General features: G+C 51.1%; 1 protein-coding gene across 2 annotated transcripts; it reads left to right on the forward strand.

The window, feature by feature from the left end:
• The first annotated feature begins 223 nt into the window (after window positions 1-223).
• Window positions 224-24,115, forward strand: UNC45B (unc-45 myosin chaperone B). 2 transcript variants are annotated; one of them, XM_041000547.1, is made up of 19 exons: window positions 224-394; window positions 860-896; window positions 1,502-1,677; window positions 3,577-3,666; window positions 4,017-4,184; window positions 4,856-5,024; window positions 7,753-7,923; window positions 8,113-8,284; window positions 9,126-9,426; window positions 10,770-10,864; window positions 11,035-11,176; window positions 12,315-12,455; window positions 15,704-15,831; window positions 16,616-16,682; window positions 17,785-17,898; window positions 19,203-19,318; window positions 19,629-19,746; window positions 21,286-21,441; window positions 23,468-24,115. In XM_041000547.1, exons 1-19 carry the CDS (start codon window positions 227-229, stop codon window positions 23,726-23,728), a joined length of 2,790 nt encoding a protein of 929 aa, XP_040856481.1. In that variant the 5' UTR covers window positions 224-226; the 3' UTR covers window positions 23,729-24,115. The 2 variants fall into 2 exon arrangements, with proteins under 2 accessions (XP_040856481.1, XP_040856482.1); XM_041000548.1 differs by lacking the exons at window positions 10,770-10,864; window positions 11,035-11,176 and having other exon boundaries at window positions 227-394.
• Window positions 24,116-27,147: the final 3,032 nt, after the last annotated feature.

Raw genomic sequence — 27,147 nt, forward strand, 5'->3', positions numbered from 1 at the left:
GACCTGGGCACCCGAAGATCCTCTGGGCTTGGGCCAAGTTCTGAGCACACATCTCGGTATTTTTCTGGGTGAGAATTTGGGCGTGCAGAGAGAGGATGCCTTTTGGGCAGAATTCCGCCTGCCCCCCAGGTGGGGCAGGACCTGGGAGTTTGGACCTCAGGTCAAAATCCCGGCCCTGGGTCTGGAGTGGGGGGCTGGCCCAAAGGAGCTGCCTGTGTCCCGGCAGATGGCAGAGACAGAGGCCGTGAAGCTGAAGGAGGAAGGCAACCAGCACTTCCAGCTCCAGGACTACAAAGCAGCCGCCAAGAGCTACAGCCAGGCCCTGAAGCTGACCAAGGACAAGGCCCTGCTGGCCACGCTCTACCGGAACCGGGCAGCCTGTGGCCTGAAAACGGTCTGGAGCTGGGTGGGCAGTGGGGGGCAGGGTGGGCCGGCTGTGGGGCAGAAGGCCATGGGGAGGGAGGCAGCCCCTTAATCTGGCCACCATCCCAGCTGTCCCCCATTGGATCCCGTCAGTAGAAACTCATCACGCTGTGTCCCTGGAGAGACAGAAACCCATGCAGGTCTGCCTGAGGTTTGGCAGGTGCTTCCCATGGGTGTCTTAGGGACTGCTGTAGGGACCCACATGCTGCAGACAAGCACTCAAGCCCAGAGGGTTTAACTCACCTGCCCGAGCTCTCCGAGGGGGTAGCAGAGGACCTGGGTCTCTGTATGGCCAGAGGCTGTCCACACTGCACATCCAGGAACAGGTGCTTCTTGGGCCTCTGCTGGCCTGTGGCTTCTCCGGCCCCAACCCCAGCATCCTCTAGCTGCACCAGGCCTACACTGACTGATCCTCTGCCTCCTTCCTGCATTGCAGGAGAGCTACGTCCAGGCAGCCGCAGATGCCTCAAGAGGTGAGCAGCCTTACCCTTGCCTCACACCTTTGCCTCTGCATGCTCTATCTTGGGCTTGGATTTTTTTTGGGGGGGGGATGGGAGCAGGGGGAGTGGGTAGGGATGTGGAATGGGGTGGAGAGGATGGGGGTACAGGGGAAACAACTGAATTCAAAGGGGGAGGTAATCAGATGGAGAAGGTTCTGGAAACATATCCTGTGGTTAGTGGTTGAGGGAAACAGCAATTTTTTTTTTTTTAGCTCAGAGGAAGCAACCCCCAGGTGGGCTGCAGCGAGGCCTGCATACCCCAGCCAGACTGCCCCAAGGAAGGCAGGTTGGAGTTCATCCCGGGGCTTCCAGGGCTGGGCGTGGAATAAAAGGCCCAGAAGCAGATAGGAAGGGGCAGAGGCTTCTGACCAGGGTGGCCTGATGCTCACCTAATGGGTGAGCCCCTGGCTGGGATCCTGGAGCGGGGGTTAGAGCAGGTGTCCCTGGTAAAGGCGGGGTTAGCCAGAGAGTTGGCCTGGAGGGCTGCCCTCCTGGCAGGAGCATTACCCCTTGCAGTGGCCAGGTTGGGAAGGGCTGCAGCCTGGTACTCTGAAGCCCTGCCCATCTGTCCCTCGTAGCCATCGACATCAACTCCTCAGACATCAAGGCTCTGTACCGGCGATGCCAGGCGCTGGAGCACCTGGGGAAGCTGGACCAGGCCTTCAAGGACGTGCAACGCTGTGCCACCCTCGAGCCGCGGAACCAGAACTTCCAGGAGACACTGAGGCGGCTCAATGGCAGCATTCAGGAGAAGGTGAGCCCAGCACCTTCCCCAGGAATCCCGGGTATCTTCCTCCAGACCCCTGGCTGTTTGCATTTCCAGCCCTAGTGAGGATGGTGAGGGTAGCGGGCCATCGGGGTGGAGGCACAGGAAGGCCATGGCTGTAACTTGGGTCTTTTCACCTGCAGGTGGAGGCTTTGTAGAAAAAAAAAAATCACTCTTCGTATATCCATAATTCCATCCTCCTCTATCCTGTCAGATGTTGCCTCAGAATTAAGGGATATTGATGAGGGACAGAGACAAAAGAAAGAGAAACTCTGTTTCTATTTCTCTGTTTTAAAAAGTTTATTGGGCCTGGCACAATAGCTTAGTGGTTAAAGTCTTTGCCTTGAACGCACCGGGATCCCATATGGATGCTGGTTCTAATTCCAGTCAGCCCTGCTTCCCTTCCAGCTCCCTGCTTTTGGCCTGGGAAAGCGGTCGAGGACGGCCCAAAGCTTTGGGACCCTGCACCCGTGTGGGAGACCAGGAAGAGGTGGCTTTGGATTGGCTCCAGCCATTGTGGCCACTTAGGGAGTGAATCATTGGATGGAGGATCTTCCTCTCTGTCTCTCCTCCTCGCTGTATATCTGCCTTTCAAGTAAAAATAAATAAAACTTTAAAAAATAGTTTAAAAAAGTTTATTGTATGTATTTTAAAGGCAAAGTTACAGTGGAAGAGAGAGAGAAATCTTGTCCCAGTTGGTTCACTCATGTAGCTGCAATGACTGGAGCTGAGCCAATCTGAAGTTAGGCGCCAGGAGCTTCTTCTGGATTTCCCATGTGGGTACAGGGGCCTAATCACTCGTGCTGTCCTCCACTGCTTTCTCCGGGCCACAAGCAGTGAGCTGGATGGGAAGTGGAACAGCTGGCACTTGAGCTGGTGCCCACAGGGGGTGCTGGTGCCACAGTGGGCTTTACCCATTACATGACAGTGCTGGCCTCAAGATAAACTTTCTTCTAGGAAATGGAGGGGTGAGGGAATGGGGAGATGCTGGACCAGGGGTGAGGAGCTCAGAACCTTCTTCCTGGCCCAGCTTGTAACTCTCTGAGGAACCCCTTGGAAGAGTAGGAGCGACCTCAGTCAGTAAGGCCTCTGCTTTGGTGCAGCCCCAAGGCAGGACCATGGCTCACTGTGCAGGGCACAGACTGGGGGGCTGAGGACATGCAGCTGAAAGGGAGATGGGTGGGGGTGGGTGGGTGCAGGAAAGACCTCTGCTCACCCCCATGGGAGTGTGGAGCAGTGCAGCAAAGCAGAGGGCGGGCGGGGAAGGAGCTGGCAGGTGCAGACCGTGAGTGTCTAGGACATTTGATGGAAGATGCAGCCCGGTGGGGCTGAGGAGGGGAGCATGCAGTCCCTGACCCCCAAACAAGATGATGGGTTCTGTTTACTCCAACCTGTGCTTGGGAGCTGCCCTGGGTTCCTGACTCACTTTGTCCGAATGTCTAATCTCTAGTTGTCCACACAGTTCTCAAACTGGGCTGCTGACGGGCAGCCCGGAGTGCCAATGGCTCTTTTACAATATGTTTTAGTGGTAAGATACAGAGCTGATCCATTCTCTGGCCCACTTCCCAAATGCCTGTGGCTGGGCCAGGCTGAAGCCAGGAGCCAGGAATGCCATTCAGACCGCCCACCTGAGTGGCAGGAACCCAAGTGCTTAGCCGTTCCTGCTGCCTGCCATGGTCTGCACTGGCAGGAAGCGGAGTGGGTCTCTGACCCGCCCATCTTAGGGCATGGGAGCGGCACCCTGCTCACCACTCTGTCCCAGCAACCGTCATTTCAGCCACCGTGTGCTGGGATTGAGTTGCCCTCCTGAATATTGCAGAGGTGGACTTTATGTGGAACGGACCACAGTTGTGCGAGCTGACTCCTGCTCCGCTTCTCTCTCCACAGCTCCGCGTGCAGTTCTCCACAGACTCCAGGGTACAGACCATGTTTGAGATCCTCTTGGATGAGAACAGCGAGGTGGATAAGCGGGAAAAGGTGAGTGTGCAGTGCCCGCCAGCAGAGGGCGCGCTGCGCCCATCGGGTGGGGTCTCACCAATGCCACTGGCCTTGGAGGACAGAGCCTGAGCTACTGGGAACCAGGTCACCATGATCCCAGGGTGCAGGGTCCCAAGGTATTGGGCCGTCCTCGACTGCTTTCTTAGGCCACAAGCAGGGAGCTGGATGGGAAGTAGAGCAACTTGGACACAAACTGGCACCCATATGGGATCCCAGTGTCTGCAAGGGGCAGATTAACCAATTTAGCCATGGTGCTGGACCTTACTTGCCCATCAAGTCCTGGGCAGCCGAGCCATCTCAGTGACCATATTGCCTCTTCCCTCCTTTAGGCTGCCAACAACCTCATTGTCTTGGGCCGCGAGGAAGCAGGGGCTGAGAGGATCTTCCAGAACAATGGAGTAGCCCTGCTGCTGCAGCTTCTGGACACCAAGAAGCCGGAGCTGGTGCTGGCTGCAGTGCGCACCCTGTCGGGCATGTGCAGTGGCCACCGAGCTCGGGTGAGAGCTGCGGGATGCTTGGCAGTACTCACCGGGGCTGGCAGTCCAGAGAGCCCCCTCCTTGCTCCCCAGCCACAGCCTTGGTTGTGTGGTCCCTAGCTGAGTGGAGCAGACTCCAGTCTTTGGAAATGAATGTGGCTAAGCGAGGATACGGTCAGTGAAAGTGGTTTTGCGAGGAAGAACTGACTGCAAGCTTATCGCTTTTCATATTGGGTCTTTGAAGTCCAGTGCATATGAGGGAACTTCAAGACAATTCGTGGATAGTAGAATTATGAGTCTGTTTTGGTGCAAAAAACTGTCAAAAATCCATGCATACAAGAAGATCTTCAAAAATTCAATAGAATATGTATAGTATAAGAAGTTTATGAATGGGCTTTGAAATATTCTGCACCAACATGCACTTGTCTTGTAATTCTATTTTCAAAAGCTTTTTAAAGTGCTCTCCTGTTTCTTATTTCACCGCATGCAGATGTGGGCTGGCCAGTGCTCAGTGACCCTGTGGGGAGTGGCTCCTGTGTGAGATGGCCCAGCTCTGCATCTCTGGAAAGGGGCATGGCTTGGGTCATTCCCACCTACAGGGGGTGGAGCAGGGGTGGCTGTCACCCCCTCCACTTGCATGGCACTGACAGGGAAGGGCAGAGGCACTGATGGTGACTTCTGTGGGGGTCCAGGCCACAGCAATTTTGCACGCAGTCCGCATAGACCGAATCTGCAGCCTCATGTCCGTGGAGAACGAGGAGATGTCCCTGGCCGTCTGCAACTTGCTCCAGGCCATCATTGACGCCCTTTCCGGGGAGGACAAGCGGGAGCACCGAGGGAAGGAGGAGGCCCTGGTTCTAGGTAGGGGACGCCTTACAGCATTGGTTCCCCCTCCCCCGCCAGTGTCAGACTGTGCGATCCCTGTCCGTGGAGGTGGGGTGGTTTTATTATTGTCTTTTGATTACGAGATGTGGCAGCAGTACTCACTATGGCCAAAAGGTGGCAGCAATACAACTGTTCACCCATCACTGAGTACACAACGTGTGGCCCTTAAAAAGAAACTAGAAAGAAACGGGGTTTATTGGATTCAAAGTTTGTTATGCTGGGAAGAGTCCTGTGGTTGCAGGACTCTGAGAACATACTTAATGTCACTGTACACTGGAAAATGGTTACAGTGGCAAAATTTTATGTTACTTCTGTTTTACTACAACTTGGAAACAGTCATGGAGACTTCTTGGAGAAACTAGAAAAACGCAGACCTATTTTAAGATGGAACAAAATCTGTGCTCACTCATTTAGATGCAGGTAACCTTCATGCTCGCTTTCTCTGTCCATAAAAGTATCTTTAAACAAAACTGGAGTGTGATAAGCATAATTTTTTGCTTTTTTCTTTCCCCACTGAAGATTATCTTAACATTGCATTGCAGTTTAATGTTCCTCCAAAGTATTCTTGTAATTTTAAACATGATTAACATCACATTTGTATCCTGTATACACATGTGTCCAGGTCCTCATGAACTTAGAGGCACCTGCAGTGGTTGGGAGCTCATGGAGGCTGGCCCACTCAGGAAAGTTTATTTTAAATAATCCCCAAAATATTTCTTTGTATACAGGTATGATAATTTATCAGCTAGTTTTGCATTATTGGAGATTTAGATGGATCCCAATGTGCATGTTTATAAAAAAATTCAGTATCCGTTATTTGCATACTATGTTCACAGTTGTGACTGTTTCCTTGGAACAAATCCTAGAAACAGGGCAAAGCTGTAGTCAAAGGCTGTGAGAGCTCAGTTCCTCCTGCACATCCCTTCCACTGCTATCTGAGAGGGCTCATCCACTTGTATCCTCACCCAGAGACAATGGCAGCCCCCTTTCCTAATGGATTCTCAGCACATTCAGATACTGTCATCCCTAAAGAGACAGAGAGGAAGATCTTCTGTCTGATGATTCACTCCCCAAGTGAGCGCAACGGCTGGTACTGTGCCGATCCGAAGCGGGGAACCAGGAACCTCTTCCAGGTCTCCCACACAGGTGCAGGGTCCCAAGGCTTTGGGCCGTCCTCGACTGCTTTCCCAGGCCACAAACAGGGAGCTGGATGGGAAGTGGGGCTGGCAGGATTAGAACCGGCACCCAGATGGGATCCCGATGCGTTCAAGGTGAGGACTTTAGCCGCTAGGTCATGCCGTCGGGCCCGCCAATTACGTTTTAAACATTATTTTTAAAAGGCTAGTGAGGTTGACTGAGTTTCTTTGTGTTCATGCGTGTTAGCTGTTTGAGTTTAAATGATTTCATGCTGTTACCTGTGTTTCTTGCTGGGATGCCAACCTTGTCCCTGTTGGTTTCTAAGAGCTGTTTATGAATAATACGAGCCTTCTGGAGTCCTGTGTTCTCCATGTGGCTCTGCCTTTACTGTTGTAGTGGTCAGCAAATCCCCCTTTTCTTTCTGAGCTAGAATTCTTGGAAGGTCCAAGGTGGTCTCCTTTGGATGGCTGCTGGCTCACTGGAGATATTCACAGGAAATCTTGCATTTTTTCCCTCTTGTGGCCTCTCTGGAAACCAGCTTGAATTTCTGCATAATAGAGTGACTGGATTCTAAATGTGTAATCCCCACAGTGTGGGAGGGGTGACCAGACCACTGCCAGCATGGGAGGGGGCATGGAAAACAGGAAACCCAAAGGTGTGTCTTGCGTGGGGGTCACGGGACATAAGTTCCTACAGTTTCCTTAGGAAGCGGTCAGTTCTTGGACATTTCTGCTACAAAATTCTGCCATACTTTGACTTCAAGCCCATCTTCTGGTGGTTTCTACCCAGTCCTCTCCCGGAGCCTTTCAGGCTGAGGCTGGGGTCTCGCCCCATGAGAACAAGCCACCATGGCCACCGTCTTCCCTTTTCCAGGTCCAGATGGGCGGCCACATTCTTTGACCAGGTATTCCTTTGACACGGTTGGATGATCTCCTTTCTGCCTGGCTGCCTTCGAGCTCCATCCTAGAGTGGGAACAAACACTTCTGAACGGGGAGGTTAGACAGGGCAAAGTTGGGAGAAAGCATTTGTCTCCTTGTGGAACCCGTCAGCAGGCAGGGAAGTCCTGCTGTTAGAGGCAAGCTTGCATTCATCCTCCCAGCATGCCTGGGTGTGTGTGTGTGTGTGAGAGAGAGAGAGAGAGCGAGAGAGCGAGAGAGAGATTGAGAATACACGAGAGAGCAAGAGAAGGCGAGAGAGTTTTGTGACCAGTGTACATTTTCTTTCCAGAAACTATTGTATCAGATCCGTTTATTAAAAACTGCAGAAAGCATTTCTGGATCTCTGCCAGTCGTGCCTGGGAATGAGGAGCTTTCTAAGAACTGGAGCCATCCAAGCGTGGCATGGGATGTTGGAGAATCCTGCTTGGGACAGCCCAGGCTGCCTTTGAGGACGTTGTTTAGGCATTTCCCTCCTTTTTAAGAGGGTGGGATGGGCAAGGCAAGGCTGTAATTTCCTGGGAAATTCACATGCCCAGGAAGTTCCAAAGTCCTTCTGGAAGTTTCCTCCTTCCTGTATATCTGAGACTTTCTATTCCTATCTGTTGATCGCTGTCCTCTTGATCCTCAGACACCAAGAAGGACCTGAAGCAGATCACCAGCCACCTGCTGGACATGCTGGTTAGTAAGAAGGTATCCGGCCAGGGCAGAGACCAGGCACTGAACCTGCTCAATAAGAACGTCCCCAGGAAGGACCTGGCCATTCATGACAATTCGCGCACCATCTATGTGGTGGACAATGGTGAGCAGGTGGTGGGGTTCCCCAAAACCTTTCAGGTAGGCACCATGCAGGGCCCCATTCCTGGACTCTTGCCCTCTGGGTAAACCCAGGGCTGCCAGTCCATAGGGCCAGTGAGGCTGGTGATGGGGGCATACGTGGGAGGGCAGGGCCCACTGGATTCTCATCTTTCTTCCCCTGTCTGTCCCGCAGGCCTTAGGAAGATTCTGAAGGTTGTGGGGCAAGTTCCAGACCTGCCGTCCTGCCTGCCCCTGACCGAGAACACCCGCATGCTGGCCTCTATCCTCATTAACAAACTGTACGACGACCTGCGCTGCGACCCGGAGCGGGATCACTTCCGCAAGATCTGCGAGGAGTACATCACGTGAGTCCTGGAGGCCTGGCGGCCGGGCTGTTACCGGCAGTGGAACTGCAAGCAATGGTGACTTACTGTGGTGCAACTAAGGGGGACTGGGGCGTGGCTGGATCCGGTGTTTGCCATGAAGCTACAGTCATAGGTTAGGGTCAAGACTAGGGTCAGGTCTAGGGCCGCAGCCACCTCTGAAGGCTTGGCTGGAACTGGGAGAAGTTTCCAAGATGGCACTCTCCCATGGCCAGCATATGGGTGCTGGCTCCCACTGGGAGGGCTTGGTTCCACAGGCCACTGGATGTCCTTCCAGTGTGCTCCCTCGGTTTCCCCTAGAGCGAGGGGCAGTATTTCTTGTACCAAGTTCTAGAACCCAGCCTCAGAAGCTCCATACCGCTATTCTACCGCAGTCTATTCAGAAGCAAACTCTCAGGTCTAACCTTAAGAAGAATTAGCTCCCACCATAAGAAGGGAGGTGCGTCAGCAGTTCTGGATTTTTAAAAAATTGTACTTATTTGAAAGGCAGTTATTTAAAGAGAGAGAGAGAGAGAAACAGGAAGATCTTCCATCCATTGGTTCACTCCTCAAACGCCTATAGTGGCCAGGGAAGGAGCCATCAACTACTTCTGGGTCTCCCACAGGGTGCGGGGATACAGTCTCTTAACCCGTCTTCCACTGCTTTCCCAGGCACACAGGCAGGAAGCTGGACTGGAAGTGGAGTAGCCTGGACTAGAACTGGCATCCATATGTGTCAAAGATAAAGGTTTAGCCTACTACATCATGGCACCAGGCCCCAGATCTTAGACTTTTTCTGCTCCCTTGGGCCAGTACTCTTCCCAACCCTTGCTCTCTGTTTCAGGGGCAAGTTTGATCCCCAGGACATGGACAAGAACGTGAATGCCATTCAGACAGTGTCTGGGATCCTGCAGGGCCCCTTTGACCTGGGCAACCAGCTGCTGGGCCTGAAAGGTGTGATGGAGATGATGGTGGCGCTGTGTGGCTCGGAGCGCGAGGCGGATCAGCTGGTGGCAGTGGAGGCCCTTATCCACGCTTCCACCAAGCTCAGCCGCGCCACCTTCATCATCACCAACGGCGTGACACTGCTCAAAGAGATTTATAAGACCACCAAAAACGAGAAGATCAAGATCCGCACTCTAGTGGTGGGTACACCTGCCACATCCCCACCCACCCAGGCCAGGCACCCAGGAGGCTGAGGTCTGTGAGGCGTGGTCTCCACCCTAAAGGAGACCACACTTCAAGGGACTCCTGACCGTCCACAGGCTCTACTGGGGCAGTGAGGATCTGTGAACTGGCTGCAAAAAGTTTATGGAAAATGAGTATTAGGAAACAACTGTGGGTGGATTTCAGATGTTTTCCTGCAGAGTTTCCAAACGAGCCCTTTTAATTGCTCTTTCCATGAACTTTTCGGAGCAGCTTTGCGTTTCAGAGCCTGCTGCTTCGCCCTGAGGCATTCAGCTCCGTGCTCACAAATCATGCAAATCCTGGTGGTGTTTCGTACAGAAAGTAGTTTCAGACTGAGCACCCAAACACCATTTTTTAAAAAAGGATTTATTTATCCAAAAACCAGAGAGCAACAACAGAAAGATAGGAGAGAGATCTTCATTTTGCTCTTTCACTCCCAAAGGGTGAACAATTTGGCCACTGCTGGGTCAGGCCAAAGCCAGGAGCCAGGAACTCCATCCGGGTCTTTCCCCTGGACAGCAGGGTCCTCAGTAGTTGGGTTACTGTCTGCTGCTTTCTCAGGCACATTAGCAGGGAGCTGTGTGGCAGTGGTGCCACCAGAACTCAAAATGCTTCTCCGCTACGAGATGCCAGCCTCACAGTGGCAGCTGTTTCTCCTTTGTACACAGGTGGCAGCGGCTTACTTCACAGCACCGCAATGTTGGTCCCAGTTTGATTTCTTAATCCATTTCTCTACAACATTATCATACCTCTTTGCTCTATCCATTCCCATCCTGCTGAAATGATTTTCACTAGTATCTTCTTTTTCTTGTGAACAATTATAGCAAAGATTTGAGCCATTGATCTCATTTTATGTTCATTTGAATCTTTTTAAAAGCTAATATTATCTTCTGCTATACGTTTTCTTTCTGTGGAAGGCAAATTTTTCTCCTTACTAGAGTCCAGTTTTTTTCTGGATAAGATCTTATGCGTCTGGTTGTGTAACCTGCAGGGTAGGTTTTCTCTGTAGATTTGTGTGCTGTGACAAGGTTTGCCACCGCAGTGTCAGATATTGGCAATCGCTTACACTGATTTCTCAACACCCATGAGGTCAAAATGGCAAGGAAATGAGGGCAGGGAAAAGCCCACCGCTTCACGAGCTGGAGACACTGGGAAGGCAGCCGAGACAAGGTCACACCAGCAGGGCTGTGCAGTATGAGGACAAGGGGTGAAGCCTTCCTGCCACAGGAAACAGTTTGAGGAGGGGGTTCGGGCTCATACCTGGAGTCTCTGATACTGCACGTGTCTCCCTCCCGCGCAGGGGCTGTGCAAGCTGGGCTCTGCAGGTGGCACTGACTATGGCCTCCGGCAGTTTGCAGAAGGGTCCACGGAGAAGCTGGCCAAGCAGTGTCGCAAGTAAGGGGCTGATTTCCTCCCAGGGACCCACCACTCCTCCGCTTGGGATTTCATGCGGGGGGGTCCCTAGGGTGGGCTCCAGTGGACGCTGGCTAGCCAGAGACCCCTCGGCTGTTGGCTGCTACCCTGGAACCCACCTGAACCTGGGCACCTTCCCTTCCTCTTTCCAGGTGGCTGTGCAACGCCTCCATAGATACACGCACGCGGCGCTGGGCCGTCGAGGGCCTGGCTTACCTCACCCTGGACGCTGATGTGAAGGACGACTTTGTGCAGGACATCCCGGCCCTGCAGGCCATGTTTGAGCTGGCCAAGGCAAGTATGGACCTGACCTCCGGGAGGAGGATCCAGGCCCACAGGGATTGGATTCCCATGTCCTCACCCAGGCACTGTCCTCTGCCCCTCATGCAAATGAGCTCCATTTCTTTCCTGGAGTGGTGGTTCCCCTCCTCCTGACCCTCATCTTAACATGCCTATAAAACAGACATAGGACTCTTCGTGCCTTTTAGGTTGTTGGTATGGCCAGCCCTTGGCATCAGCAGTTCTGACCAAGCACAGATAGAAAATTGTTATATTTAGTGTGTCTGTGCTACACATGGACAGACTGTTCATCCTTGCATCCATTTGCATTGTGCTGGGCATTGTAGGTGGTCAGAAGGTGATTTCAAGTTTGCAGGAAGATACATCCAAGTTACATGCAAACACTATGCTATTTTATATAATGGACTTGACTAGGAGCTGATTTAGAGCTCATCTCCATAGATGCTGCAGTGTGTTCCTGGGGTCTTAAGGGTTGTAACACAGTCCCACCCCCCTGGGTCCCTCCCCTTCTTCCCAGTCCCTCCTAAATGCTTTTCTTCTCTTGCTGGGCCAGCTCCCTGGCTCTTTTGGATAATTTTTATTTCAGAGAGGTTGAGAAGGGCAGTTATAGAGAAGGAAAGAGAGAAAGCTCACGTTTACTGATCCACTTCTTCAAATGCCTGAGATGTCCGGGACTGCAGCTGGACTGGACAAAGCTGGTCACTCAAGCTAGAGCTCGCGTGTGGGTGGCAGGGACCCAAGTATTTGAGCCATCACCTGCTGCCTCCCTCGGTGTGCATTAGCAGGAAGCTGGAATTGAAAGCAGAGGTGGGACTTGAACCCAGGCACTCTGATATGGATATGGGCGTCCTGGCCACCATCCTAGATGGCTGTGCCACACACTTGCCCCTCCCTGGCTATTTTACACCAGGAAAGGAGGGACTGTGGGAAACATTTCCACCAGGGCCAGCTAGCAGGTTGTGTAGGTGCTGTTCTATTTGGTTGGGCTCCATTTCTTCCCATATTTCTTGCGCAAGGTCGGGTTCCCCTCCAGAGTTGATTGCTTTTTCTCCAAGAAGAACCCTGCCAGCCTCTCTGTTCCCAAAGCCACGGGCTTTCTCTCGAGTGGCCTTCTCCCCGCTCTGTGCCCCAGACCAGTGACAAGACCATCCTGTACTCGGTGGCCACCACCCTGGTGAATTGCACCAACAGCTACGATGTCAAGGAAGTCATCCCGGAGCTTGTGCAGCTGGCTAAGTTCTCCAAGCAACACGTGCCTGAGGAGCACCCCAAGGTGGGCATGGGAGAGGGCAGGGACAGATGCCTGTGCCTCCTTCAGAAGAGGTGGGGTGGAAAAAATAGTGACCCTGGTTATGGTATGGGTGCCTTGGGGGTGATGTAGAAGAACATACATATTCTTTGAAGACCATCATGGCAAGCTTCCCCGCCAGGGGGTGCTAGTGTCTTGTTTTGCTTTATTTATTTTTACTTTTTAAAAGTTTTGTTTCGTTTAAATTTAAAAGGTAGAATTAGAGAGGGGGAGGAGGGAGACAGAGAAAGAGAAAAATCTTCCATTCTCTGGAAGTGGCTCAGCCAGACCAAAATCAGGAGTTAGGCTCTTCTTCTGGTTTCCCACATGATTGTAGCGGCCCAAGGATTTGAGCCATCTCCTGCTGCCTTTCCAGGTACCTTAGCTGGGGGCTGAATTGGAATAGGAGCACCCAGGATTTGAACTGGCACCCATATGGGATGCTGGCATTATAGGTGGCAGCTTTATCAGCTATGCCACAACACCACCCTGATGCTTATTTTATCTTGCTCTGGGTGGGCTAGGGAACCAATGTTTTCATAGTTGGAGAAAACAAATAAAACCAGGATATTGGTTTCATGGACATAACACAGCTTTATTTAATGTTTCTAATACATACAGACTTGATTTCCTGAAAAATCTGGGTTTGAGGACATGGGTGCTAGGTAGGAATAATGAGAGAAGGAAGGGGCCGGTGCTATGGCTCAACTGGCTAATCCTATACCTACAAGTGTCAGGATCTCATATGGGCACTGGTTCATGTCCTGGTTGTTCTACTTCCCATCCAGCTCTGTTTCTGTGGCTTGGGAAAGAGGTAGAGGATAGACCAAAGCCTTGGGACCCTGCACCCGTGTGGGAGACCTGGAGGAAGCTCCTGGTTCCTAGCTTTGGATTGGCTCAGCTCTGGCTGTTGCTGTCTTTTGGGGAGTAAATCAATGGGTGGAAGATCTTTCTCTTTTTCTCTTTCTCTCTATAAATCTGTCTTTCCAATAAAAATAAACTTTTAAAAATAGAAATAATGGGCCCAGCGCTGTGGCCTAGCACCTAAAAGTCCTCCTCACCTTAAATGTGTCAGGATCCCATATGGGTGCCAGTTCCAGTCCTGGCAGTTCCACTTCCCATCCAGCTCCCTGCTCGTGGCCTGGGAAAGCAGTCGAGGACAGCCCAAGGCCTTGCAACCCTGCACCTGCATGAGGGAGAGGAGGTTCCTGGCTCCTAGCTTTGGATCAGCTCAGCTCTGGCTGTTGTGGTCACTTGGGGAGTGAATCATCGGATGGAAGATCTTCCTCTCTGTCTGTCCTCCTCTCTGTATATATATATCTGAATTTGCAATAAAAATAAAATAAATCTTTTTTAAAATTAGAAATAAAATGTGAGGAGGAAGTAGAGAGGTCAGCATCAGCCCCATGACACTGATTTTCCCTTGGAGCCCTTCTGCCTGATTCCCTGCAAGTACAGATATGGCTTGTAAGTGATTTGCATATGAATCTATGCAGAATCCCCACAGTTAGCAGAATTATTTAGGTTCTTCTTCTTTTTTTAATAAAAGGATCAAAGTAATAGAACTATATTGCAGTACAGACAAAAAGGAAAGAAACACTTTCAATTCCGTCAGCACAGCAGGCATTTCATGTGCGGGCCCACCTACCGGAAGCTTTTATTTTCTTCTTCTTTTTAATTTTTTCTTTTTTTTGTTACAGTCAGTGTGTGGTGTCCCTTTGCGTCTGCTTTTGGAAGACCACTTAGTGTGTCTTTTACATCTCAGTCTCTGAGAGATGTTTTACCCAGGTGGGAGTGGATGGAGTGTTCGGTTGCCGCTCCGAGGTTCCAGCGTGGCTCTGAGATGGTCCCGGTTTGCCATCCTCTTCCTAAGATCTATCAGTGCGCATTATTGGGCGTGACCTTGCTCCCTGGGGCTGACTTTGAATTTCTGGCAAAGCCTCATTTCTCACTGAGTCAGCTCCATCTGCTTCCCCTCTCGCCCCTGCCTGTACCACTCCTGTGCCGACCTTCTATGAGAAAAGCAATACATAGATCATCTGGTGTTCTCTGTGGTTGCTTATTCATTTTTTGGGAGGATTTTATTTATTTGCTTGAAAGAGAGAGGTTCCATCTGCTGCTTCATGCTCCACATGCTTACAAAAGCTGAACTAGGAGCCAGGAACTCCATAGGTGGCAGGGACTCAAGAACTTGTGAGCCATCACCTGCTGCTTCAAAGGCACACTGGAACCTGGGTGGCAAATGGAGAAGCCAGGACTCGCCCAAGCACTCTAATATCAGATGTGGCTGTCCCCAAGTAGCAGTTTAACTTCTCACGTCACAGTACTCACCCTGGCTGACTTTTCTCTGATTTCACTCCTCTGTGAGTGACTCTTTGGGATTGAGTTTCCTGTGGGACCAGCCCCTTGGGCTTGGTACTAGGAGAAGGGACGGCAAGCAGGAGAAGGCTTCTGCTGTTCCCGGCAGCGGGCGGGTCCTGCCATTCCCTTCCCAGGCAGCTGCTCACACGTTCACATGTGTGAGTTTCTGGTTGTTGTTGGCATATCTTGCCACAGGGGTGATCCTAAAACAACATGAGTGTTTTCACTCAGAACTCTGGAGTGCAATTGTCCTCCAAGCAGTGTCACTGGAGGGCACCTCTGCTCCTCGCTTGTGATCTTGGATCAAGCCAACTTTTTTTTTTTTTTTTTTTTTAGATTTATTTATTTTAAAGGCAGAATGACACACACGAGAGAAAGACAAAGAGAGAGATTCGATCTGGTGGTTCCATCCTCAAATGGCCGCAGTGACCAGAGCTAAGCCAAGCTAATTCCAGGAGTCCATCCAGGTTTCCCACATGGGTGGCAGGGGCCCAAACACTTGAGTTACCTCCTGTTGTTGTCCCAAGCACATCAGCAGAGAGCTGGATTGGAATAAAACAGCTGGGACTCAAACCAGAGCTCATGTGCAGTCCCAGTGTTGCAGGTGGCAGTGTGACCTGCCCACACCAGTGCCAGATGTCCCTTTTATAAAGACCCTAATGATTCTCCTGGGCCCACCCAGATAAGACAGGGTTCTGTCCTGCTTTTCTTCTGTGAAGTCCCTTTGAACATGTAGCGTCTTACATTCTTGGGCTCCACGAAACATCCTTGGGGACTGTTCTTCAACCTGCAGATTGTGCCAACTTTATTCCCTATACAGATGGACCCGGTGCCCTAGCCCCTTCTCCACTGCCACTTTTTTGTCTCCCCAGGACAAGAAGGACTTCATAGATATGCGGGTGAAGCGTCTCCTGAAGGCAGGTGTCATCTCCGCTCTGGCCTGCATGGTGAAGGCTGACAGTGCCATCCTCACTGACCAGACCAAGGAATTGCTAGCCAGGTGCACCCGAAGGCCTGGGCCTGGGGCTGAGGCTAGGGGTGGAGGCGGAGGGAGAAGAGGAAGCTGGGTATGGGAATTGTAATGGTAGGGGATAGTTGTGGGGATCAGCCACTGGGGCCCCTAGAGAAGGGATTGGAGGGGATGGACCCAGAAATGTGACTTGCCATGGCAGATCATTTATATCAGCAGGCAAGAGATTGTTACATTCTACTTATTATTCTCAGTGTTTGAAGGCACGGTGTGTGTGCCTAGTAGGAGAGGGGAACAAGGGTACCATCATAGTGTGATGTTGGAGTGCCACCTTGGGGGAAACACAGAGTTGGGGAGCACGGGCATGGGAATCCCATTGGCTGGACTGGAGGTGACAGTTCAACAGAGCCTTCCAGAAGGAAAAGGAGCCACACAAGTGCAGAGAAAGGAAAGGTTCCAGGCAGGGGAACAGCATCGGAGAAGATAGGCAGCCTGTAGGGAACATGAGGGACCTGGAGTTGTCCTGCAGCATGTGTGGAGTGGGAAGTACACTGAGAGGGTGGTGATGAGAGCAGAGAGGCCAGGGCACACAGGTGAGGGTGGACAGCGAGGAGCCTTCTGATGTCTCTCAACAGGTAGGGGATGGCTCTGGCCTTGCCTCTCCACAGCCACCTACTCCGTGGCTGTGTCTCTCCCAGACTGCTCATTCTGGGACAAGGCTATGCAGGGGAGGGTTGCTCTGGCTCCTACTAGGGGGCTTGTTGATGCCTGGGAGGGAGTGCTAGTGCATCCCATGTTCTCCTGGCCCCCGTAGGGTATTCTTGGCACTGTGTGACAACCCGAAGGACCGCGGGACCATTGTGGCTCAAGGTGGTGGCAAGGTAATAGTGGGCAGGGACATTATCCTTGCCATTCCAGCAGGGGCTGTGCTGTTGGAGGAACACTTGTATGTGTGTGTGTGTGCACGTGTGAGTGTATGTGTGTGTGAATTATGAGTACATGTGCCTCCACACTCCTTGTCTGGCCCCCACCCCATTCCAACCTCCTGGAAATCGTCTCCCATTTGTCTGTATTGTCTGTGCCATGGCCCCAGATCAATTTCTGCTTGGTTTTTAGGGTGTTCTGTGGGATTTCTTTTGAATCTTGTTTATCTTCCTTGCCACTGGAAAGAAGTTGATGCAGATGTACAGACTGTGGGCCTTTCTGCCAAAGACTTGTTGGCGCTTTCCCCTTTGAGATGTGTAACCTTAGGAACATTACTTCATTTCCCCGAGTGACTAGCTTCCTCTCCTATAGATCAGGGAGGGGAAAAATCACACACTCATCTTGTGGAATCTCCCAAGGACTGAAGGAAATACACGGATATATTTTTCAAAAGTATGTTTTCATCTACTCAAAAGAGAAAGCGATATCTTTTACGAGCTGATTCACTCTTCAAATGCCTGAAATAACTAGGGCTGGACCAGGCCAAAGCCAGGTGCCAGAAGCTCCATCCAGGTCTCCCATGGGTGACGGGTACTTGTGTACTTGAGCCATCACCTGCTGTCTGCCAGATGCAGCAGCAGGGAGCTGGATCAGAAGTGGGATACCTGGGACTTGAACTGGTGTTCTGACATGGAATGTGGATATCCCAAGCAGTGGCTTACCCTGCTACACAACAACCCCGTCCTTCCTCTCTATTCACTCAGAGTAGGAGCTCAGTAAATGGCTGCTGCCATGATTTGTTTTGGGCAGCAGGCGAAAGCTCAGTTTACAGATGATCTTTCCAGAGATTGAAGGGGCATGTGGATGGAGGTGGCAGTATGAGTAAAGACCTTTGTGTCCTGGAAACCAGGGGAGTGTCTGTGATGAACTGTTGCATGGTTTCCTATGAGATCCAGGGCTGACGGTGCTGCAGTCCTCCTGGCCCTCTGATAGCCCCAGGAGTCTGCCCAGAGAGTGCTGGGGGTCTGTGGCTAGGTGCTGAGGTTGCTCTTTTTGCAGGCCCTGATCCCCCTGGCTCTGGAGGGCACCGATGTGGGCAAGGTGAAGGCAGCCCATGCACTGGCCAAGATCGCCGCTGTCTCCAATCCAGATATTGCCTTTCCTGGAGAGCGGGTGAGTGTTGGGTGAATGGGGTGGGGCAGTGAGATGAGTCCTGGGGGTATTTTCCTCATCACCCAGCCTGGGAGAAGGCAATGGAATGTGAGTGAATTGGAGGCACCTGAATTATAACCAGGTGACAAACAGGACTGTCCTTCCAGAATCCCCATTCTATTATGTACACAGTGAAGGAGATAATCCTGCCTCTTAGGATCAAATCAGATCGCATTCGGGGTGGGTGGTGCAGCAGTTAAGTTATCCTTTGGGATGCCCGTATCCCTGTTGAAATGCCTGGTTTATGTCCTGGTTACTCCACCTCTGAACTCGCTTCCTGCTAGTGCACAGCCTGAGAGGCAGCAGGGGATGCCTCACCTACCTGTGTTGTGCAGTGCAAGTGAGATCACACCAGCCAAGTCCAGGGTGTATTAAGGAACGTTATTAACCAAGCTTGGTGATAACAGGGCCCACTAGAAATTAGCAAATAACAAGTCCATATGGCAATCCAGTCTGAATTGAAACCTGGAGAGGAACAATGGTCATTACCCTGAAATCCATCCATTAAACCAAAGACCTATGTCCCAGTTTCCCCAGCAATAAGAGTTATCCTAAGAGGCATACAGTGAACAGTCTGGGCACACTTCCAAAGCTGCAGACATTCACTTTTCCCTGGCTTCTCTGCCCACATTCCATTATTGCTAGGTCTCACCCCTCCTGGAACTCTTGAAAGTGCACAAACTAGAAATACAAACCATCTTAGCATTAACATCTATACTGTCACGTCCAAGCAGTGAGTAGAAGGTGAGGAATACAGACACACAGGGACTATGCTCAGGGGATACCTGTCCTTGGGAAGCCAGAGAGCAAGCAGGTACTGGGGAGGCCAAGAGTCAGAGTGCCAGAGTGGTGGAAGCACATGACCAAGAGGGAGAGCCCCTCCCTACCTTGGGACATTATGGAGGGCTTGGAAGGCATGTAATTATGCAACATTGCAACACAGCCCCTCTCAGGTTCCATAGGTGATGCTGGGGGAGTGGCTTCCAACCTCGTGACCCTTAACTAGCTGTCTACCCCACAACACTTGGGAGATCCAGATGGAATTCCTGGCTCCTGGTTTCAGTCTGACCCAGCCATGGCTGTTGCTACTCTAGTTCTCTCTGTGTGCATGTATGTGTTTTTCATTAAATAATAATAATAATAATAATAATAAAAACAAGGAAAATAAAGAAAGCTGGACATCTCTAGACGCAAGGGAATTGGGGGACATTGGGGGACATGTCCTCACGTGACCCACTCCTGGTACTGCCTGCCCCCCTCCCCAGGTGTATGAGGTGGTGCGGCCCCTCGTGAGCCTCCTGGACACGCAGAGGGATGGCCTTCAGAACTACGAGGCCCTGCTGGGCCTCACCAACCTCTCTGGGCGGAGCGACAAGCTGCGGTGAGTGGGCTGGGTTCTAGGGGAGCCGCGGGGCAGAGAGGCATCCCGTGGGGGTTTTGCGGGGGAAATTCCACACACTTGGTGTGCTGAAGCTGCTGCCCCTGGAGGACAGTGGTGGGACAACAGGGCGAGGGATGTGGCTGACCCCAATCCAAAGTCCAAAGCCCAAGACACAGCTTCCTATGATGGTTTACAAAAGTGCCCAGGGGCTGAGTAGGGATAGCGGGGTCGTGGCCCTTGGGTGGCCCCCAATACGAATGCTCACCACAAAGGACTCAGGCACTGTCTTTCTCCTCTCCTCCCACCTCAGGCAGAAGATCTTTAAGGAGAAGGCCATGGCAGACATCGAGAACTACATGTTTGAAAATCATGACCAGTTGAGGCAGGCGGCCACTGAGTGCATGTGTAACATGGTGGTCCACAAGGAGGTGAGGGCAGGGACTCGGGTGGGGAGCGGACAGCTCAGGGCATGGGTGGGTCAGGTGAAAGAAAGTCCTGGGGTAAGACTGAGTGGTTTTTGTTTTTAAAGTTGTTTGTTTCTTTTCATTTGAGAGGTAAACACACACATAGATAAGGAGAGAAAGGACTCTCCCACTGACTTTTTAACTCCCTCTTGCTGAAATTCCTCCCATAGTTAAGACTGGACAGGGCCACAGCCTGCAGCTGGAAGCTCAACTGGGGGTCTTCCATATGAGTGCCAGGGACCCAAGTCCTTGAGCCATTTGCTGCCGCTTCCCTGGGTGCACGTGAGCTGGAAGCTGGGACTGAGAGTAGGGCCAGGACTGCAGCACAGGCTCTCCAATATGGAGTGCAGACATCCCAAGTAGCACCTTAAGAACTAAGCCCAGTACCCACGCTAAGGTACTGTTTTGACCGGAGAACTCAGAGTACCCCGAATCTTTCCTAGATTGTAGCTCCCTCTCTGTCAGGGCCCTGGAAGAAATATGTGCATGAAGGACCAAATGCCAAGTAATTTCCTGAGCTGGGGCCTTGACCTCCAAGTTTGGACAGGATGGGATGGGAGAGACTTAGCCTGAATAACCTGATAGCAGAGTGATGAGACCAGGGCCACTCAGAGGGCATGTGGGTGGTGGACCACTGGGGTTTACAGAGGCTCCACATACTGAGAAGATGAAAAAACACTAAAGCGCAATTTTAGGGTATTTTTAGTGCTAACATGTAATGAATGATTCTTATTTCCATAGAAATTACAATGCAACATGACCATGATCATGATAAGGTTCATAAAAGCAAAATGCTCCGAACATGCTATATACCTCATGGTCAATAGCAGGACAAATTTCTGTTATCCGATGGATGCCTTCTTCCTGACTCTAATCAGAGACCAAGCCAGATCTGAGTCCCTAGATGCACCTAAAAGCCAGACCAGAGGTGCTCCCGGGCCCTCGTATGAGAGGTGCTGGAGTGAGACACTGCCTGTGGCCTCTCAGTACTGAAACCTGGGTGCTGCTCCCTGAAAGGGACAGGTTAAAGTCACGGGAGCTGGGATGGCGCTGAACACGGCCACCCTGCTGTCGCTCAGATGGCTGGTGCTCTCCCTGGTGGAGGTGGGAAAGCAATTCTAACTCAATAACCCAGGGTGCCGCATTGCCCTGGGCACCTGTGCCTTCAGAGCCCACAGTCGTTTTATGATGAATCTTAACGCCCTGTCTATCATGTGAGAAACAGCCCGGTTTCTCCTTCTGGATGTCAGGCTGGCTTCTTTCCCTTGGCATGGATAATTAAAGGCAAGATGTGGTGGAACACACGGTGTGGAGGGGTCCGTATTATTATTATTGTTATTTGCCTTTTACCTGTAGGCATTTGTAGCCCTTTCACCTTCACCAATCCAAGAAGGCTTCCTGGGTCCGAGAATATCATTAGCATTTTGTCTTCTTCAGTTAGGGCAGGTTGGGGGATGGGCATTTTTTTTTTTTTCTCCAAGAAGATGCACTTGCTTCCTATAGGTTCAGGAGAGGTTCCTGGCAGATGGGAACGACCGGTTAAAGCTGGTGGTGCTGCTCTGTGGGGAGGATGATGACAAAGTGCAGAACGCAGCAGCGGGGGCCCTGGCCATGCTGACAGCGGCCCATAAGAAACTGTGCATCAAGATGACCCAAGTGGTAAGAGCGGGCTCTGGGGATGGGGAGTGGATGGGTGGACTCTGGGAGCCTGCCCCTGTAGAAGTGCTGCCACCCCTGAGGATCTCTTCTTACCACCCAAAGAGAGGGAAGTCTGTACCTCCTGGTTCCTTAGGCTCATTAGCTGGACATTTTAAAAAAAGATTTAAACATTTTTATTGAAAAGTCAGATATACAGAGAGGAGGAGAGACAGAGAAGAAGATCTTCTATTTGCTGACTCAAGTGGCCGCATGGCTGGAGCTGAGCCAATCTGAAGCCAGGAGCCAGGAGATTCATCCAGGTCTCCTATGCAGGTGCAGGATCCCAAGGCTTTAGGCCATCCTTGACTGCTTTCCAAGGTGACAAGCAGAGAGCTGGATGGGAAGTGGGCTGCCAGGCTTAGAACCGGCACTTTAGCCACTAGGCTACCATGCTGGGCCCTGAACATTACTTTTTAAAATGATGTAGTTTATTTGAGACATGGAGACACAAGAAAAGGAGGAAGAGCAGATAAAACTGCTCACTGACTTACGCCCTCCCCCCAAATTCCCATAACAGTGCCTGGTAATGGCTACTGCTGGAAGCCAGGTCTCCCATGTGGGTGGCGTGGATCCAATGACTTGAGCCATCACAGCAACTTGACCCTTCCAGGGTCAGCGTTAGCAGGAAGCTGGAATAAGGAGCAGGGCCACTTCTCAAGCCAGGCTGTCTGATTTGGGCCCAGGACATCTTAACCCCTAGGCTGCGTGCCAACCTCCTTCCTGGACATTCTGACTCAGTTGTTTGGCACTGAGATCCTTCTGGTCTGGAGGCGACACTCTGAAGCCACTGCAGGAATTGTCTCTGCAGTAGGATCCATGATCAGATAACTAACTCCCAAGAACAGGTCTGCACAGCTCAAACTCTTGGTCTGGGTTTTGTCCGTCATTCTGTCATTCTGTCTCCCCTTCCCTTGAGCCTCCAAGGATTCATCCCAGCAATGATGTGCCCATCACCAGTCACCTCTCAGCAGTGGAAACTTTCCCAGGATCCTACCATAACCAACTGGACTTTAGTTTCCTTTCCTTGGGGCAGGGGGCAAAGTCTGCTTTAGGAGCTCAGAAGCCAAGAATGTGCCTTTTCTGCCCTGTGTCTGGATCCCCATCTGAGAGCGTGCAGGAAGCAGACTCTGCTGATAGCTGAGGACTAAGGGGAGGGTAACAAGGACCAGGAAGCCCTAGAGGAAAATCCCATGTCAGTGTCCTGAGCCATCACTCTTGTCCACATCCACTTGCTGGGTGCCACTGTGCTCCCTTGCTAAGCTGGGTGCCATCTATGGCTCCTCTCATGAACTCATCAGTGTAGAGGCCAGACTAGAAGGTGATGCTTGAGGCTCCTGGTGCGTAGAGGGTCAACAGCCTGGCTGAAATCATCGGTCAGCAGGTGGCTGAGCTGGGCCTGAACACAGGTCTCTCTGATTCCAAAACCCAGGCCAATGGCTGTTTCTCGCTGCTGCCCCGTGTGTGTCCATTAAAGGAAATGGGAGTCAGCTTCTTGGTGCCATTCTGGCTTCCTGTCTGCTTCCTAGGTGTGATCAGAGTGGCCTATATACAGCCCTGCCTTCCCATGCATAGTATTGGGCAGCCTCACAAGAGGGTGTGGAGGAGATGGGAGGGGTGGGGGAGAGGACCACCCCCGACTTCTGGGCTGATTGCGGTTAGAGTGAAGGCTGGCAGAGAGCTTGCCTGAGTGCGTGAGTTACTGGCGGAAAGCCATCTGGGTAGGCAGAGGCAAACGTTACCCTGTGCCCAGGGTGATACTCCTCTTTTGTGAACAATCTGCTCCCCAATTCTTCTCAGGCCTGTCCCTTAGCTTTTCAAGCTGCTTGAATAATAACTAAATGATCTGCTATTTCTGGATGTGTGGCCGTACTTACGTTACTTAGCTAAGGGTCTGGATGATGACTGCTCTTTGTCTTGTCCCTGGCTCTTCCCTCACTGTATCTCTCCACTGACTCCTCTAAGCCTCCACACTGTTTCCCCTCCGCAGACCACCCAGTGGTTGGAGATCCTACAGCGGCTTTGCCTGCATGACCAGCTGTCAGTCCAACACCGGGGCCTGGTCATCGCCTACAACCTGCTGGCGGCCGACGCGGAGCTGGCCAAGAAGCTGGTGGAGAGTGAGCTGCTGGAGATCCTGACCGTGGTTGGCAAACAGGAGCCAGATGAGAAGAAGGCAGTAGTGGTCCAGATGGCACGGGAATGTCTCATCAAGTGCATGGATTATGGCTTCATTAAGCCAGTGTCTTAGGGCCCGCAGAGGGCGCTGCTGCTGTACTGAGCTGGCTGCCTGAGCAGTTTAGTTCCCTTAGAGGTGGTAGACAAGGCAGTGAAGTCTCAATAAAGATCGTTCTCTGGGTTGTGAATCTTCCTCTCTGTCCTAGGAAAGTTTGGGTGTTTCACCAATTCTCTAGCTCTGTGTGTGTGTGCACTTTGCCATGTTCCAGCAATTCCCAGAATATCTGACCTGTGATTAGAATTCTTTCTGTGCCATTTCTAAGGCCAGGACAATGGGCTGAAGTCCTCTGTGTTTTGGGAAATGGATGTGCAGCTGGAGGTGTGTGGCTGCACAGGTTAGTGCTGTTATATTTGGATGCTGATCTGTGCTGGCTTGCATGTCTGTGCTCTTCCAGACTGTTAGAATCCTACTGTGCAAACCTGCACTTTTATGTGGTATGCTGTGGCAGCCTCATGTCCATCTCTAGCACTCAGCAATGATGGAAATACAGTTTATGTTCAGCAGTGTGACATGATCTTTGCTTGAGAAAGTTTTCTATACGAGGTAGTCATGGCAAACAGGAATAAAACCAACTTGAAGCATTTGAAGCAAAAGGTAAACAATTTACCAGCTTATTTGCTTTGCCCAGCTGGGAAGAGGTCTGAGGTTGCAAGACCCGGGATTTAAATTTGGGAGCAGAGAGAAAGAGAGCGTGAGTGCTTACCTTCTAACCTACCCCTTAAATACCCACAAGAGCCTGGAACTCAGTCCGGGTGTTGTCTGTGGGTAGTAAGGACCCAGCTCCCTGGGCTGCCACCTGCGTTAGGAGGAAGCAGGAATCTCCAGCTGGAGCCAGGAATCAACCCAAGCACTTTGACGTGGGACGTGGATGGGCTGAAGACCCACTTCTCTGCATTTTTTTTTCCAGAAAAGGAAACACAGGACTGTGTGGGAATTAGCTTGCTCTTTCATTTAAAAAAAATTATTAATGTTTATTGGAAAGGCACATTTACAGAGAAGGAGACATAGATATTCCATTCCATGGTTCACTCCCCAAATGGCTGCAATGACCAGAGCTGAGTCAATCCAGGAGCTTCTTCTGGGCTGCCCACGTGGGTGCAGGGTCCCAAGGACTTGGATCGTCCTCTACTGCTTTTACGAGCACATCGGCAGAGAGGGATAAGAAGCAGAACAGTCAGGACATGAATGGGCGCCCATATGGGATGCTGGTGCCACGGGGAGGAAGATCAGCCTGTTGAGCCACCATGCCAGCCCTGTGGCTGCATTTTTTTTTTTATTAATAAAATTTATTTTGATATTCTTTACATACTTAGTTAGAGTAAAAAGGCTCAAGGGCTACAGGAAAGTGGATAATACTAGTATGTTTTCCATATTGTTACCTTCATGTTTAAAAGGGGGGTATTAAGGGAGAAGGCCAACCCAATTTCCCACCCTCCCCAAGTCCCGGGTGTAGGGCATGCTCTGAGGTTCTTGCTCGAGTGGTTTTGATATTGCCACAGTTATGAATCGCTGTCAATCTTGCCACTCCAAGCACTATGAGGTCTTTGAAAAATCCACTGATTGACATAGTCCATCATAGCTGAGATGGTTGGTTGACCCGTTCTGTCTTCTCTCTTTTCTTCGTTAGGGTTCTGAGTCCAGCATTTAGATTGGGAAGATCTCCAAAGAAACTTCTTGTATGTGCTAACAAGTACAGGGCCAGGCACCGTCCATCGCTCCAATCAGCTGGTGGTTGTAATTGCTGGGTTGGTTCTGTTTTCACTCCCGACTTCCACTGGAACCAATGGGTGTTGCGGTCCAGCCTGGTTCTGCCCCGCACATATTTGGCCCTCACCTAAACCAGTGGGAGCTGCAGCCTAGTTGGAGCGACCCACCATAACCCCCACCAGGCCCGCCCCTACCCTTGTTTGCCAGTAAGTGTAGCAGTAATCCAGTCTGTCCCACACCCCATTCCACCCCAGCTGTGGCTGCATTTTTAATAGATACAACCCCACAGAGACTGCATTGCATAGGAAAGGTAGACTTTTTCTTCAGTGGGCTGAGGAGGACATGTGGCTCATTTTTATTAGTTATTAATTTGAGTTTCAAATTATATTTTTAAGATAATATTTATTTTTATTAGAAATTCAAGTTTACAGAGAGAAGGAGACAGAAAGATCTTGTATCCACTGCTTCACTCCCCAAGTGGCTGTGATGGCCAGAGCTGAGCCGATCCAAAGCCTGGAGCCAGGAACCTCTTCCAGGTCTCCCACACGGGTGCAGGAACCCAAGGCTTTGGGCCGTCCTCCATTGCTTTCCCAGGCGACCAGCAGGGAGCTGGATGGGAGGCGGGGCTGCTGGGATTAGAACTGTTGCCTGTATGGGATCCTGGCATGTACAAGGCGAGGGCTTTAACCACTAGGCTAGAATGTCAGGCCCTCTCAGACCTTTCAATTCTCTTTTTGTGTTGGTTGTATCATGCAGTTGCTTAATGCGTATCATGAGTTGGAGAGTCAGCCTGTTCAAGCTGAACTCAGAGGCCAGGGAGTCTGATGCTCTCCGAACTGATGGTTGTGAGCTCTCAGAGGGAATTCTAAATGTAGATCCTCTTCTAATCCAGGAAAATCTGCTTCATTAAATGCACAGAACTAATTTGTGCCCTCGTCTTCCTAAGTGGCATCGTTTCAAGCATGATGTGGGTCTTTAATAGCCACTCCAGGGAATATTTGAGTTGAACAAAATTGTTCATTTGAGAAGCACTTCAGAAATAAATGGAACAAGATTTCACAAGAGTAATTGGGCAGTAGTTTTTGATTGGTGTACAGAGCCCTCCAAGTGAAATTCTGAGTAAAAACTGCTTCATTAAGAGATTCTCTGCCCAGAGCTAAGGAGCAATTTGACACACTTAAGTGACAAGAAACCAGACTCATTTCTTAGTAAATCCTCCTTGTTCTGCCTTGCGTTCTCGCTCTCTTTTCCCACTTACCCTGTTGGTCTCTCTCCTGTGCTAACTCCTCGTTTCCCTTATCCTTGCGCTTGCCCTGGCGTCCTGTCTGTACCTGACAGCTCCCCTAAAGCTCTGACGTGCCAGAATCCTTTCAAGGGCCATCCTCCCCGTCAGCCAGCTCTCAGCCCAGGCAGCTCTGCTCCAACCAGCATCCTGCTAACGCAGCTGGGGAAGCAGAGTTTGAGGCGGAGCTAAATGAAGAGCTGCACTTAGAGATCTCCCTAAACCTCGACAAGACCAGCACATACACTGAGATGGATTTAAAGGTCCTTTGGCTGTGTATGTTCCACGGTTACCTAACCTACATCAGCTTATGGAAGAAAAACCACGAAGTAACAACCTTCGGTTCAGATTAAAAACCCATAGTGATTTAATTACAAATGTGGATGTTTAATTTCATCAGGTGCTCCTTTTTCTGAATGAGCATAAAACCCTGCCAAATCTC

This window comes from Ochotona curzoniae, unplaced genomic scaffold (genome assembly GCF_017591425.1).
Source record: "Ochotona curzoniae isolate NIBS_2020 unplaced genomic scaffold, NIBS_Ocur_1.0 scaffold_2453, whole genome shotgun sequence".
NCBI lineage: Eukaryota > Metazoa > Chordata > Mammalia > Lagomorpha > Ochotonidae > Ochotona > Ochotona curzoniae.